This window comes from Ochotona princeps, chromosome 30 (assembly GCF_030435755.1).
Source record: "Ochotona princeps isolate mOchPri1 chromosome 30, mOchPri1.hap1, whole genome shotgun sequence".
Lineage (NCBI taxonomy): Eukaryota > Metazoa > Chordata > Mammalia > Lagomorpha > Ochotonidae > Ochotona > Ochotona princeps.
In genome coordinates this window covers 20,334,094-20,349,560 of record NC_080861.1, presented here as the reverse complement: position 1 = coordinate 20,349,560, position 15,467 = coordinate 20,334,094, and the positions used below count along the sequence as shown (strand labels likewise).

Below are 15,467 nucleotides of genomic sequence, written 5' to 3'. Positions count from 1 at the left end.
GAGCTGGATGGAGGGTGGAGCCATCAGGACACGAACTGATGCCCATATGGGACCCCAGCATGTTCAAGGCGAGGACTTTAACCGCTAAGCTACCACCCTGGGCCCATTAATTTGACAATTTTAATTCCATAAATTACTTGGCCAACACATTCATTTCTTCAGTTTATACTTTCAATACAAATCAATGTATTCTAATAGCTAACACTGTGTCTGCTGAGAAGCTTTAATCCATATGCAGCCAGCAGGACTGGTGTCTGTCTTCCTGAGCCCCCCAGGATTTGGCATGCATTTGCTAAGTCTCAATACTCCACTTCAGAAAACCCTTCCCTAGTGCATGAGACACCAATGGTACTCACTGTCAACACAGAGTTTACCTGGGTCCTGCCTGGATCAAGGAAGTCCACACACCTTTTATTTCTTAGGAGACAACAAGGTCAAAGGCATCTCTCCCAGACAAAATAATTCACTGTCTGAGGCAGTGAATGTAAACTAAACATGCATTTCTATACGCATCAAGGACTAATGGCATTTCTTTCTTTCTTTCCTTTCAGAAGTTAACTAATTGGGCCCAGCATGGTAGCTTTATGGCTAAAGTCCTCTCCTTGCTTGCACCAGGATCCAATATGGGCTGCTCCACTTCCCTCCAGCTCCCTATTTGTGGCCTGGGAAAGCAGTCCAGGATGGCCTTGGGACCCTGCACCCACTTGCGAGACCCAGGGGAGGCTCCTGGCTCCTGGCTTCAGATTGGCTCAGCTCTAGCTGTTGCAGCCACTTGGGGAGTGAACTAATGGATGGAAGGTTTTTGTCTGTATCTTCTCTCTGTAAACCTGACTTTCCAATATACATACATAAATAAATAAAGTTAATTAGCTGGATTTTCAAAAATGCTGCAGCACTCTTTGGTGCTACCAAATTGTGGAAATAGCTAGTTAAACCAAAAGCACTTCTGATGTCTTTTAAGATTAGCTTTTGTATTCATAAATTCCAACATTTAACATTTGGGTTTTAATGAGCACAAGACTATTTCAGGAGGCCTAAGGTAGCCCACAAAGCGTTACATCTGAAAGTCATCCTTTCATTTGCAACTCCTGCTCTCCTCCCTTTGTTCTATTTCTTCTTTTGTTTTATTTTATTTTGTTTTTTGAAAGATTTACCTATGGCCCTGCAGCAGTAGCCTAGCACTTAAAGTCCTCACCTTGCAGCTCCGCTTCCCATCCAGCTCCCTGCTTGTGGCCTGGGAAAGCAGTCAAGGACGGCCCAAAGCTCTGAGAGCCTGCACCCGCGTGGGAGACCCGGAAGAGCTCCTGGCTTCGGATTGGCTCAGCTCTGGCCATTGGGACGTTGGGCCGCTTGGGGAGTGAATCAAGGGACAGAAGATCTCCGTCTCTGTGTATCTGTATATCTCCTCCTCTCTGTATATCTGACTTTCCAATAAAAATAAACATTTTTTTTTTAAAAAATTATTTACTTAACTTTATTTGAAAGGCAGATTCTACAGAAAGGTCTTCCATTCACTGGTTCCCTCCCCAGATGGCTGCAACAGCCATAGCTAAGCTGAACCAGAAGCTTCCTCTGAGTCTTCCACATGGGCACAGGGTCCCAACAACGTGGGCCTTCCTCTGCGGCTTTCTCAGGCCAGAAGCAGAGAGCCGGATCAGAAGTGGAGCAGCCGAGACACAACCCGCACCCACATGGGATGCTGGCGAGACAGGGTGGAGGATCAGCCTAATGCCCCCTGCGCGGGCCCCAAGTCTTGGTGTCTACGGGCAAGCACTGCACTGAGCTGGGTAAGGGGTCATTTTGCTTTGAAGTAGCAGAAGAAAGGATGGGCTAGCACAAAACAGAGCACACAGTGCATCCTCAATTTGTACATCAAGAACGTTATCTTGGGTATTTTTGAAAACAACAACTCAGGCCCGGCAGCATGGCCTGGCAGCTGGGGTCCTCGCCTTGCACATGCCGGCATCCTATATGGGCGCCAGTTCTAATCCCAGCAGCTCCACTTCCCATCCAGCTCCCTGCTTGTGGCCTGGGAAATCAATCGACGACAGCCCAAAGCCTTGGGACCCTGCACCCGTGGGAGACCCCGAGGAGGTTCCTGGTTCCGGGCTTCGGATTGGCGCAGCACCGGTTGTTGCGCTCACTTGGGGAATGAATTATCGCACAGAAGATCTTCCTCTCTGTCTCTCCTCCTCTCTGTATGTCTGACTTTGTGATAAAAATGGATAAATCTTTATAAAAAAAAAAAAAAAAGAAGAAGAAGAAGAAAATGACAACTCAAGAAGAATAAGGGAAGAGACAAAACTACCTAACGCTTCCATATCTGTCCACACCCAAAGAACCAAGCTTTCCCACCACCTGCATGGTGGCTGTGTCAGCAAGGCTTCCAACCATCCCATGGACAGGGCCTCCACCTAGCCACCCAGCCTCTCCGGAGGGTCACTGATGGGACTGAAACAGAAGGTGATTCTGGCTACACCTAAGAGTAGCCACGAGCAAGGAGTCAGCACTATTAACGCCTACAATTCCCTGTGTCCCTGTTACACACCCCGCTGCTTCTCATGTATAACATCTCATGTGCTCAGGAAGATACCCTCCCTTACCAGACCAGCATGAAGGGCCAAGAGCTGACACACTTTTCCCAACAACATAAAACGGCTCAGGAGGAAAGCTGGGCTTTAACTCTACAGCCTGTGGTTTTTCTTTCACAGTCTCCCTGAAGTAACGAGGTTCCAGAAGACCCACTCAGATGAATCCAGAATGTGGAATATTCTACAAGCTAACTGGACCAGATTCTTCAGTGAGTTTATGCCATAGAAGGAAAAAAAGGGAGGGAGAGGGAACTTTCCTAACTTCAGGGGGATTGAGGAGGCAAAACCGCCCAAAGCAATTCCTGAAATCCATCTCAGCGCACACGCTAACTTCTTTGGCAGATACTCATTGTCACTTTTAGTGCGCATGTCCATAAAAACCCAATCTTTCATTAAGCAGGAGAACATGGTCATTTAATTGTACTCTACTGACCTCCACTTAGCAGCTTCATGACGAGCCACAGCTCATCCTTCACCACAAACGATGTGTAGTAAGACACGATATTGGGATGATGGCACTGACTCATGGCTTGAATTTCCTTCTGCAGAGAGAGAACACAGGATCATCCAGCGTACGCAACCTTCAAAACAAAACCACCAAGTCAGCAGATTCTGAATTAGAAATCCCAGGCCCAGCACAATGGTCAATGGCTAAATCCATGCACAAGCCACATCACATGTGGGTGTCACTTCGTGTCCCAGCTGCTCCACCTCCCTTCCAGCTCCCTGCTTGTGGCCTGGGAAAGCAGTTGAGGATGGCCCAATGCATTGGGACCCTGCACCCGCGTGGGAGACCCAAAGGAAGCTTCCAGCTCCTGGCTTTGGATTGGCTCAGCTCTGCCTACTGTGGCCGTATGGAGAGCGAACCAGTGGATGGTGATCTTTCTCTCTGTAAATCTGCCTTTCCAATAAAATTAAATAAATCTTAACAAAAAAAAAATTAGAAATCCTAGGACTCCAGCACCCCTTCTGGGACTTCCTCGGCTTTGATCTCTTTAAGCATAGTTACCAAAAGTAGAGGGAAAAAAAAGCAAGCCATTGACTCTCCCAATGTCCACTCTGCCTCTGCTTCTACCTTCTATGCTAGCAATCCATAAACTAGAAACACACTCTCCTGCCAACACCATGGCGCAGTGCCACTGGCAGCCTCCACTGGCACACACCCATGCAAGAAGCCCTTTGACTTAAAGAGCCCTTCAGGAATCACCTTAGGAAATCAGAGTTTATAGCTGAAGGATAGCACTAATAAACAGGTGTTTTTATTTGCACGAATTTTTTGGTGAGGGGGTGGGTGATAGAGGCAAAATATGACTTCATTCCATTTTCTGGAAATGATGGACAATTCTTACACTGAAGACAGACATCTGACAGGGCTATAAATTAAACCCAAAGTGAACACCTAAGGCAAAAGTGCAGGTTTATGCTCTCGTGGATGATGAGTTTACACTAGGTTTTGTACAACAAAAAGCCTTACAAAGTCCTGTGTGTGACTAAGACCCCACTGAACCTCTCTGGCCTTATGCCTGCCCCGCCCTGTGCCCCAGTCACACTATACAGCTACAGTAAACATCCGGGGTGCCGTCCTCCTCCTAACTCTGGACATTTAACCCTACGTTTCCCTCAAATGCAATCCCCCGATCATCTTTGACCTTAGTTTAGACGTTCAGCTCCTCCCAGCTTCCCAGCACTCTGTGTATCTCCTCCAGCAAAGCACCAATGTAGGGTACACAGTGTCCCTTTTTTTGTCTGTCTCTCCTGCTAGACTGGGAACTACATGAAGCAAGTACCTTACATTTCTAACCATTATGGAAGTCATCACATTATATTATGATTGTCTACTTATTTCTGCAGCCCCCTAAAACTGTACACTCAATGAGAACTAAAACGATTCTTAGCACTTCCCATTGGGCCTGGCATACAACCAAGCTTCAATAAATATTTGCTGAATGAATGAAACCCAACAGCCCTTTATATAGCTTTTCATTTACTCATGTTCTGCCCAATGCTCTATCTGTTCAGGAAGCTCAACCGTGCCAAAGTTCCTGACCATTCCTGTGCTCAACGTAATTCCTTTAGGACTGGTATCTGGTTCGCATTTTGCAACCCCAGAGTCACCAGAGTCTTCTGCACTGAAACCTAAGTGAGCCTGAAACGAAGGAAGAAGGAACAAGAGGAAGCACCTGCCCCAGGCAGCTGATAAAGTCAGAAGGCACCTGAGGAGGTAAGGCACAACCACACAAGAGGAAAGATGTGCTCTGTGTGTCAGATGCTGGAAAGATCATCAGTGTACAAGAGTCCACAGGGAGGGACAGCGAACCCAGACAAGCATGAGCAAACGTACTTGAGCTGTCAGAAACTAGGATTAGCCCTGCAGGGTGCTGTAGGATGAGAGGCAAATGTGATACTTTGAAACACATGCAGTCTGTAAGGCATGTGGAAGACACACTGAGCAAACTGCCCAGGTATCTGACCGCAGCACGAGCTCTCAGGAAGCTTCCAGTCCGGTGAAGTCAGACTACCCCAGGGAACAGCAAACAGCTGGACACCGTAAGTCCTCGGCGCTAGTGGAGCTCACTGAAACAGATACACTGGAAAACAGACAGCAGCAGAATCTCAGAAAGCTTTCAAGTTTTCTGCTGTTGACAATGAAGCAGAAAAGACAAGCAGGTGTTTAAAAGCTCTGACTGCATAACTGCCTATCACCAGACCATGCAGGGCTTTGTCAGTGTGTTAAAGAATTCATCCTGGAGCAGCCATTGTAGCCCAGTGGGTGAGCCCATGTTGCAGTGCCAATCTGAGCTCCAATTCCTCCACTTGCAATGCAGCTCCCTGTTAATGTGCGTGAGAAAGCAGAGGAACACAGCCTGAGTGCTTGGTTCCCCTCCCCCAACGTGACAGATCCAAATGGAGTCCCTGGCTCCTTTTTCAAAAGGACAAACAAGGCCAGTGCGGTGGCTCAAGAGGCTGATCCTCCACCTATAAGCGCTGGCATCCCACATGGATGCCAATTCGTGCCCTGGTTGCCCCACTTCCAATTCAGCTCTCTGTGGCCTAGGAAAGCAGTCGAGGATGGCCCCAAACCTTGCATCCACATTGGAGACCAGGAAAAAATTCTTGGCTTCTTGGCTTCAGCTCAGCTCAGCTGTAGCTGCAGCGGCCACCTGGGGAGTGAAACAGCAGATGGAAGATCTTTCTTCTATCTCTTTCACTCTCTGTAACTTTGACTTTTTATTAATAATAAATAAAACTTTAAAAATAAATAAATAAATAAAAACCTGGAGTGTCTTCCAGGTCTCCCACATAGGGGCAGGGTCCTAAGGCTTTGGGCCATCCTCTCCTGCTTTCCCAGGTCACAAGCAGGGAGCTGGATGGGAAGTGGGGCAGCTGTGACACAAACCAGTGCCCAAATGGGATGCCGGTACATGCAAGGCGAGGACTTTAGCCACTAGGCTACCGCACCAGGCCCTGCTCCACTGCTGATCCAGCTCCCCTCTTGCGTGCTTGGGAAAGCAGTGGAAGATGAACGGGTCCTTGGGCACGTGCACCCACATCGGAGACCCAGAGGAGGCTACAGGGGAGCAATCGAGATTCACTGGTGCCCACATGGAATGCCAGCCTTGCAGGTGACTTATCATTCCTTTGTAAAACTGACTCACCTAGATTCCTACCTTTTTACTCTCTGGTTTTCGTTTGATTGCTTGTTTGTTTAACCAGCCAAATGCAGGCCCATTTCTCCATTTCACACAATTCAGTCAGTCCCCAAGTAACAGCAATTTCCTCACCCATACAGAGCATAACAATATCCAGCCTCTGTGCTGACATTGTTCATTCCAGTGCTAACAGACTTTTGATCTAGAAAAAATTCATCCCCTCCTTTCCATTGCCACTGTCACTTGTCTGAACTTGACCCTTCCCTGTATAACCCAGTGCACCTCAAATTGTGAGCTGTAACTGATGTCATGAATTTCGCTGATCGCATGTTTAAAAAAATGGAAAATCAGAGTACATTTCATATGAGTATAACTGGATATTTTCATAAGGATGTTGGTTCAGTTATATTGGTATTTATAAACATATACGTGTATAAATATACACCCAAACGTAAGTCCTGGGAAATGGGGGCAGGGTATTCTATGTAGCACTGCCCATTAAGCAGCAACTTGAATGCTCACATCAAGTCTGGCCTCTGCTTCTAACTAGGCTGCCTGTTAATGCAGGCCCTGAGAGAGAGAGAGAAGATGATGGCTCAGGTATCCGAGGCTCTGCCACCCACCTGGGAGACTGGAATTTCTAGTTCTGGCCTCAGAGTGGCTGAGTCCCAGCAATTCAGGACATGTGAGCACGGAATCAGGGAATGGATGTTCTCCACCTGTCTTTCAGACAAAATGAAAAACAACTACATTCTAAAGATCTCAAACACAAAGTGTGAGTTAGAGGTTACATTATTAAAATAAGGCTGTTACTGAAGATTTATTTTTATTGGAAAATCAGACATACAGAGAGGAGAGAGAGAGGATTATCTTCCGCCCGATGATTCACTCTCCAATTGGCCACAATGGCCGGAGCTGCGCCAATCTGAAGCCAGGAGCCAGAAGCTACCTCCGGGTCTCCCACGCGGGTGCAGGGTCCTAAAGCATTGGGCCGTCCTCGACTGCTTTCCCAGGCCACAAGCAGGGAGCTGGATGGGAAGCGTGGCTTCCGGGATTAGAACCAGCGCCCGTATGGGATCCCGGGGCGTGTGCAAGGCAAGGACTTTCGCCACTAGCTACCACGCCAGGCCCAAGGCTGTTATTTAAAAATGACAATCCCAACAACCTGCTGCATGGGCAGGCCCTTGAGCAGCAGTTCAGGCAGTTCAAGCACTCCAGTGGAGGGCTTGTGCCCAAGTCCTGGTGGCGCTTCTACTTCCCGGTGGCTTACTGGGAACAGCTGGAAGGCAGTAGGTGCTGACCCAGGTGTTTGGGTCCCTGCCACCCAGTGCAGGAGACCTAGACGAAGTTTAGAGATCCTGGCTTCGGCCTGGCTCGCCTCAGATGTTACAGCCATTGGACGAGTGAATCAGCTGACAGAAGATCCATCTGTGTCTGTCTTTTAAATGTTTTGTAAAATTAAAAAAAATAATAACAACTTATTACTGAACTTCCCAAAACTTGGTTCTGATGAAGTAATTTCCCCATTAAAACAATGCATACACATATACGTATATCAAAGAATTCTCCAGGCTAGAAGCTAAAAAAGAATTCTCGTGGCCTAGCAGCTAAAGTCCTCGCCTTAAATGCACCGGGATCCCACACGGGCACCGGTTCTAATCCCGGAAGCCACACTTCCCATCCAGCTCCATGTTTGTGGCCTGGGAAAGCAGTCGAGGACGGCCCAAAGCCTTGGGACCCTGCACCCACCCGCATGGGACACCCGGAAGATGATCCAGGCTCCTGGCTTTGGATTGGCGTAGCACTGGTTGTTGTGGTCACTTGGGGAGTGAAACATCGGACGGAAGATCTTCCTCTCTGTCTCTCCTCCTCTCTGCATATCTGCCTTTCCAATAAAAATAATAATAAATCTTGGGCCCGGCGGCGTGGCCTAGCGGCTAAAGTCCTCGCCTTGAACGCACCAGGATCCCATATGAGCACCAGTTCTAATCCCAGATGCTCCACTTCCCATCCAGCTCCCTGCTTGTGGCCTGGGAAAGCAGTCGAGGACGGTCCAATGCATTGGGACTCTGCACCCGCGTGGGAGACCCGGAAGAGGTTCCTGGTTCCGGCTTCAGATTGGCACAGCACCAGTCATTGCTGTGCTCACTTGGGGAGTGAATCATCAGACGGAAGATCTTCCTCTCTGTCTCCTCTCCTCTCTGTATATCTGACTTTGCAATAAAATAAAATAAATCTTTAATAAATAAAATAAATCTTCTCTACCGAACTGAATTCTAGTTCTTTCACTCACAATTTCCTTCTTATGGGCTCTTGATTCTACGCTGTTCTTTCCTAGTCCTAAGCCTCTGCACAGCAAGGTCTCTGTCCACCCTGCCTTGGTGGCCCTGGCCAGGGGTCCCAAGCCCTCCTCTCTGAACTCCCAGCTCAACTCCTCTTCCAGTGACTTGCACAGGGCTTTCAACCTCCCGAGGCCTTTGTGTCACTGAGCCAGGAGCTGTCACTCTCAAACTAGCCAAAAGCAAAGACCATGTAAGCCCCTAGGGTTTCTCCTCAGATGTCTGTCCACTGAATCTACTCCTAGAGAAGAGAAAACAGCTCAACATCCTGCACGAGGTGGCTTCCTCAGAGAAGAGCCTGTGGCTCAAACCCTGGGGCTCACGCACATGTCAGACCTGGCAACTGACCGTCGCAGCACACGGAGCAAAGGTCGCCAGTCATCCAGGAAACAGCAGCACGAGAAGCAAGCCATACTCACCCACCGCCTCCTGGCCAGCGGTTGTAAACCACACACCCCTCTGACTCAGCGTCCCCGCATTCCTGGGAGGGCCTCACCCTTGGTGCCATGGCACATCACATGGCAGCCTCACAATTTTTTTTTTTTTTTTTTTTTTTGAGTAAACTGATGGGCTCACATTCCTCAGTATCAGACAGAGCCCTGGGCTTTCAGATCTCAGTGTACCCAAACCAGGTCCCAAGACCAGCAATCTTCCAGCAGCATCTGCACAAAGTGCCAGGGATCTCACCTGCTGGCTCCCCTCCTGCTACAATCCCACAGAAGCCAATTAGCTCACACTGGCTCCACCAGAAGTCACCCTTCTCACATCACTTACTGGCCAAGTATACACCCACTGTATAAAATGTACTGCAAAGTGGGCAAAATAAATCGCTAACAAACTTTCTGCTTTCAGTAAGACACATCAAATTTGCATTTCTCTAAAAGCCTAACAGCAAATTACTGCTTTCAGTAATGTCACGTGGTATTTAAGAAGAGCTGTTCTGGGCCCGACATGGTAGCCTAGTGGCTGAAGTTCTCACTTGCATGTACTGGGATGCTATATGGGTACTGGTTCTAATCCCAGCCTCTCCACTTCCCATCCAGCTCCATGCCTGTGGCCTGGGAAAGCAGCTGAGGGACGGCCCAACGCCTTGGGACCCTGCACCTGCGTGAGAGACCTGGAGGAGGTTCCTGCCTTCATTGTGGCCACTTGGGGAGTGAACCAGCACACGTAAGATATTTCTGTCTCTCCTCTTCTCTGTAAAATCTGACTTTCCAATAAAAATAAATCTTTTGTTCAATAAAAAAAAAAGCTGTTCTTTCTATTTTTGAGATAAGATTATAATCATTTAGCTGGCAGGTCAGAAACAGCTGATTTTTCAAGGACACCCTCCCACCTCGCCTGCCTACTTTCCTCGTCTACACAGTGGAGCTGCGACCTATGTTGCAGAGAGGCCTACAAGGTTAAAGCAGACAGAAGTACCTAGCAGTGACAGGGAGCCGCTAGCCTCCCCACCTGTGAAATAATCAGGGTAGTGAGCTTGTGAGCCTCAGCTCCCTCAGAAGTGACTAGCAACCAAGGGCTCCTGTCATCTCTGCAGCTTCCGGTGGGCTGCACACCGTAACTAGCAAATGATGGCCGCTCATGCGAGGCTTCTCAAGTCCCGCTCCCAGCGAGGCTACAGCGTGTGTTTTTTCCTCCAACAAAATCAGCTTGTGATTCACAGACTTTTACTATCACAGCAGGACAGATGTCCAAATGGACTCTGCCAGGTTGCGGGCATCGGGAAACGCAGTAGGATTTCTACCAGCATCCCCGTGCCAGACACGGCTCCAATTATTCCAGGAACTGGCCCTTCTGGAACAAATCCACGTGCTTCACCTGCTACAGGTTCAATATACACAGGCCGCCTCATACAACTTTTTCATTTCAATTATTCCCTAATCACTCATGACAGATATATCAGGAATTCAGTCCCAGTTGGGACAAAGGAAAAACATTCCTGGACAGGAGAAACTCATCCCAGTTCTAACCACTGCCCTTGCTATTAGCAGCTGCAGAGACCCTTGAGAAATCACTGAAAATAACAATTTCTAGTTCACATTTGCAGGCACTTTAGAATTTTTGAAATACCATCTCATTTGAGCCTCAAGGAAAAAAACACCTCAAAGGTACTCAAGGCAGGCGTCAGCTCCATTCTAAGCCGAAGAAACATGACTGAAAACATTAAGTGGTTTTTAAAAAGACCTAATTCCCCCTGCTGAGTACTCGGCGTACTTATTGAAGCTCCTCTGGCTGTTAAGGGGCATCAGGCAGCACTGTGACGGACTCCCTGTGAAGAGCCCGACGCCCGACTGAGCAGCCTGGGCCACACGGGGTCACGCCATCACTCATCTCTTGCTCCAGTACTAGGAGCTCAAGTCTGTACTGCGCTTCCAGGGCTTGTGGCCTTTTAAAGGATATGCCCAGTGACCCAGGAATCACAGTGCCATAAGAGTACATTCAGGAAACAGAGAAGTGAGCAAGCATTGTTTCTAAAAATAGAGAGCAAAAATGAGGCCAGTATCCAGTGCCACACAAGAGGTAAACTGTGATCTGCTGACTCAACGGGACACCACGCACCCTCAGACAACGCTGGCCTGTGCTGCTAGAGCCCGAGCCTGGCGGCCGGCTGCACGATGAGAGGAGAACATTCGAGAACACCATCACACCAGAACGCGCCTAAAGGACCAGCGGTGCGGCACACAGTCAGGTCCAGAGAGGATCACACACAGCCTTCGCTTTCTGCTCATCTAGATTTTACGGTTTTCAACAGACACTATCTGTTAATGAAGAAATCACAAACCACGTTTTACAAAGAGAGATCAAAACCTTCCAGTTTTCACCTTCCCATGGTGACGTGAATGGAGAGAAGTCAATCTCCCCACTTAGGCAGTGTGAGATGCGCATACCAGGAGCTCATCCATGCTCGTCTGACATTTCTCCAGATTGATCCGTTTGATGGCCACCTTCTCCTTTTTAGGGGCACAATACGCAGCTTGGACCACAGCAGTTGCTCCACTCCCTGAAAATAAATACACAGAGGAGTAAATCAATATGCAAGTAAACAGATCATTTCTAATTTTCACGCAATTTAAACAATAATCTCTACCTTGTTCCTATAGTGAAGCAAAGTAAGAATAAAAGTAAAATCATCAACCAGTTATATGTATTCTGATAAATTCCAGGAACGGGAGGAAATACTCAAAATTTGCTTGAGTTCCAGGTCTAAAATATGATGGTAGGGGCTCACATTTTCCTGCTCCTCCCCTCAAAATACAACTAAATATACCAAAATAACAGCCCCAAAAGGACGCTGAAGGGCTGAGAAGAGGCAGCCTCGCTAGGGCCCAGAAGATTCCAGGGGAGCTCCAGGGAGAACTCACTGGGTACTCCTTCCATCTCTCACAAATTCCGGATGGACACCAGAGAGGCCTGCAAACCCAAAACACCCCCAACAAGGACCGAGGAACAGACAGGAAAATCCTGCCCTCCGGCCCAAGGACTGTGAAAGCAGCAGCTCACCAGAGCTCCAGGGCAGGGCAGGACCACTGCACCACAGTGTCAGCCTCAGCAGGCTCTCTACCCAACAGGGGCAGGCCAGGGAGGTCCCCATCCCACACCTGTGGCAAGGTAGAGCCAAACCACACTCCGCAGCAGCAGAACCAAGGCCCCACACCCAGCACTCCACCCAGGCAGCAACAGCAGACATGGAATGGGATTTCCAACAGTGCCAGAAGAATAAAATACAATAGACACAATTGCAATGGATGGGAAAGCTAAATTACCATGGGAATTACAGCTAACAAAAAAAAGTAGAACAGGTGGTATATGCTAAATCTAAAGAGGGCAACTGCCTACTAACATAGAAGATTTAAACGGGATCAGGAGTCTCCATGTATAATAACCTAAATGTCCAGAATACACTCAAACAACGATATGTCATGAATGAGAAAAGATAACCATGCTGATGCTAACACCAAGAGGAACGAAATTTTGCAATTATCTGACAAGAACTTTAAAGCAGACATCATAATACTTTTACAATTACGAATTTTCATAAACTGTCAGCAAGGAAATGGAAGTCAATTTTTATTTGATGTATCAAATAGCGACTGCGCAAACGAAATACACAATGGTCAAGACATAGTATCTGCTAAACAGACGTAAGGGCAGAGTGAGGCTGACAGAAGATAAACTAAGTGCTCAACCTAAACCAAAGCAAGAACAGGGGCTCAGAAGAGTGGAACAAGGATAAGAACTAAAATCCACACGGTGGCAAGATGTCCACCTCCAAGGAGTACACAGTCATAGACCACCAAACCCTGGAGTACGCTGGATCACACGGCAGAAGACGGCCCAAGTGCGCCCACATGGGAGGCCTGGATGCAAGTGTTGGTGTTGGCTTCAGTCTGGTCCAGCCCTGGCCGTCGCAGCCATTCGGGAAGGGAACCAGAGGAAGTCTGTCTGTCTGTCTGTCTGTCTCTGCCTCTCTGTCCCTTCTGCAACTCTGCCTTTCAAACAAATCTACATTGAGAAAACATCCTGGGCCCGGCGTGGTAACCTAGTGGCTAAAGTCTTTGCCTTAAATCCCCTGGGATCCCATATGGGCGCCAGTTCATGTTCCAGCTGCTCTACTTCCCATCCAACTCCCTGTGTGCGGCCTAGGAAAGCAGGAGAGGGTGGCCCAAAGCGTTGGGACCCTGCACCTGCAAGGGAGATCTGAAAGAGGCTCCTGGCTTCGGATCAATTCAGCTCTGACCGTTGCAGCCACTTGGGGAGTGAATTCTCAGACAGAAGATCTTTCTCCCTGTTTCTGCTTCTCTCTGTATATCTACCTTTCCAATAAAAATAAATCTTTAAAAAAAGAAAGAGAAAATGTCCTAGAATTAGACAGTGGCAATGTACACTGGTGAGTATACAGAGCTATCCACCTCAAAACGATGCATCTTGGGAGTCCAAGCTGCTGTTAGAAGCTGCCAACAGCCCAGACGAGCACGGGCTTGAGTCCCGGTTTCTCCACTTCCAATCCAACTCCCCGCTAATGTGCTTGGGAAAGCAGCAAAAGAAGGCCTCGGCGCCTGGACCCCTGCGACTCATATGGGAGAACAGGATAAAGTTCCTGACTCCTGGCTTCAGTCTAGCCCAGCTGCGGCCATGCGGCCATGCAGCCACTGGGAGCGAACCAGCAGATGACACAAGATCCCTGGCCCCACCTCCCTCTCTGTTAATTCTGCTTTCACACAAATAAATAACTCTCTTTTTAAAACAGTGAATCTTATCATATATGAATTATATCTCAAAAAACTTGTTGTTGGACAATCTCAAGTGTGGTACTATATTTCTAGTATCAATGTACTAAAAACATTTAAAACCTAGAATAATTATTAACTATATGTGTATATATACATAGTTAATAATATATTAGTTAATAGTTAATATAGTTAATATATAACAATAGTTTATATATTTTATATGTATATAAACTACATTACAAGAAAATTGTTATATTTAAATATATTTGTAAACTCATTGAGTAAAGCCACACATACACAATCATGGTCAACACTGCAGACATAAATTCAAACCACAGTTAAACAAAGTAAAACTCCACCTAAAACAGCTGATGCAAAAATTGAAGTCAAACCCAGGAAGAAAGAACACACTCGTCAGCCAGCAACATCCGACAGTGCACCTGAACAAACCTGACAATAGTTTAGGAACACCAACACACCAACGCGATCCACAGGCTATTACTTCACCGCGTGCACCTGCTTCCTGCATGCTCTTTGAGTTCAGGGTAAAACTTGCACAAGTGAAGTGCGTGCCATTAAATTCCTTTCCTCTCACACCCAACACTTCCTACTACATGAAAGTCTTGAACAGAACTTAGCTTTTTTTTCCCTTGCCTGCAGTGAGAGGTCACACCATTTGACTCTTGGAAACACCAGGAACAGAAGGCAGCCAACAGTGCAGGTTAAATTACCTGTTCCGTCACAGAAGACACAACACAGCCTCTATGAGGTGCTCTGAACACCAAGTATCAGACATCTCAGGATATGTACATTTGTCCCCTGATTCCTTGTAATATTATCAGAAATACAACATTTAAGAACATTCTTTATAACTGGTATTTATTCTCATACCAGTTATTCCACTCCTGGACAATCTAACATTGATTACTTTAATCAAACAGAACCTAAAACACCAGCTTTAAATACATTAACAGCATGCTGTGTGAAAACAAAATCCTGCTTAAGTTCAAAATACAGATACAGAAATATTTGCTAATCCATCTGCCATTTGTGAGGCTGGCAACCCATTATCACAAGGAAAATTCCAGTCTCTGCTGCTCTGCTTCCAATCCAGCTTCTACTAATGTATTTTGGAAGGCAGTGGAAAATGACCCTGGGAGATCGGATGGAGTTCCTCTCTCTAGCCTGACCCAGACCCGGCTACCACGGCCATTCGGGAAGTCAATCCAAAAAGTTCAGCCTCTCGGCCTCTGTGTCTGTCTGCCTGCCTGTCTTTCTCTCTCTCTCTCTCTCTCTCTCTCTCTCTCTCTTCCGCCTATCGTTCAAATAAATACATCTTCTTAAAAAATTAAGTTTAATTATTAGTTCCAGCTCATTATTAAACACAGAATTAATTTTATTAACAATGAAACACTAAACTTAAATATTATCAATCATAATTGTTTATACACCAAAATGTCTTTTAAATTAACTGATTGATCAACCTGAAAGTCAGAGTTACAGAAAGAGAAGCAGAGACAGAGCTCTTCCACACACTGCTTCACTCCCCAGATGGGAACACCCAGGGCTCCAGCAGGCTGAAGCCAGGCGCTTCTTCCTGGCCCCCCACATGCATGGCAGGGGCCCAAACACTCCAGCCATCTTTTAAGGGAG

General features: G+C 47.2%; 2 protein-coding genes across 3 annotated transcripts in view; one reads left to right on the top strand and one right to left on the bottom strand.

The window, feature by feature from the left end:
- SLC22A14 (solute carrier family 22 member 14) overlaps window positions 1-15,467 on the top strand; it is a 980,905-nt gene that overhangs the window by 906,609 nt on the left and 58,829 nt on the right. The window lies entirely within an intron of this gene.
- Window positions 1-15,467, bottom strand: part of OXSR1 (oxidative stress responsive kinase 1) — a 93,843-nt gene that overhangs the window by 56,500 nt on the left and 21,876 nt on the right. The window contains exons 2-3 of the mRNA XM_058657211.1: window positions 11,472-11,584; window positions 3,025-3,133 (exon numbers count right to left, since the gene is read on the bottom strand). Coding sequence (XP_058513194.1) covers window positions 3,025-3,133; window positions 11,472-11,584 — 222 coding nt within the window. The remainder of the gene's footprint in view (window positions 1-3,024; window positions 3,134-11,471; window positions 11,585-15,467) is intronic.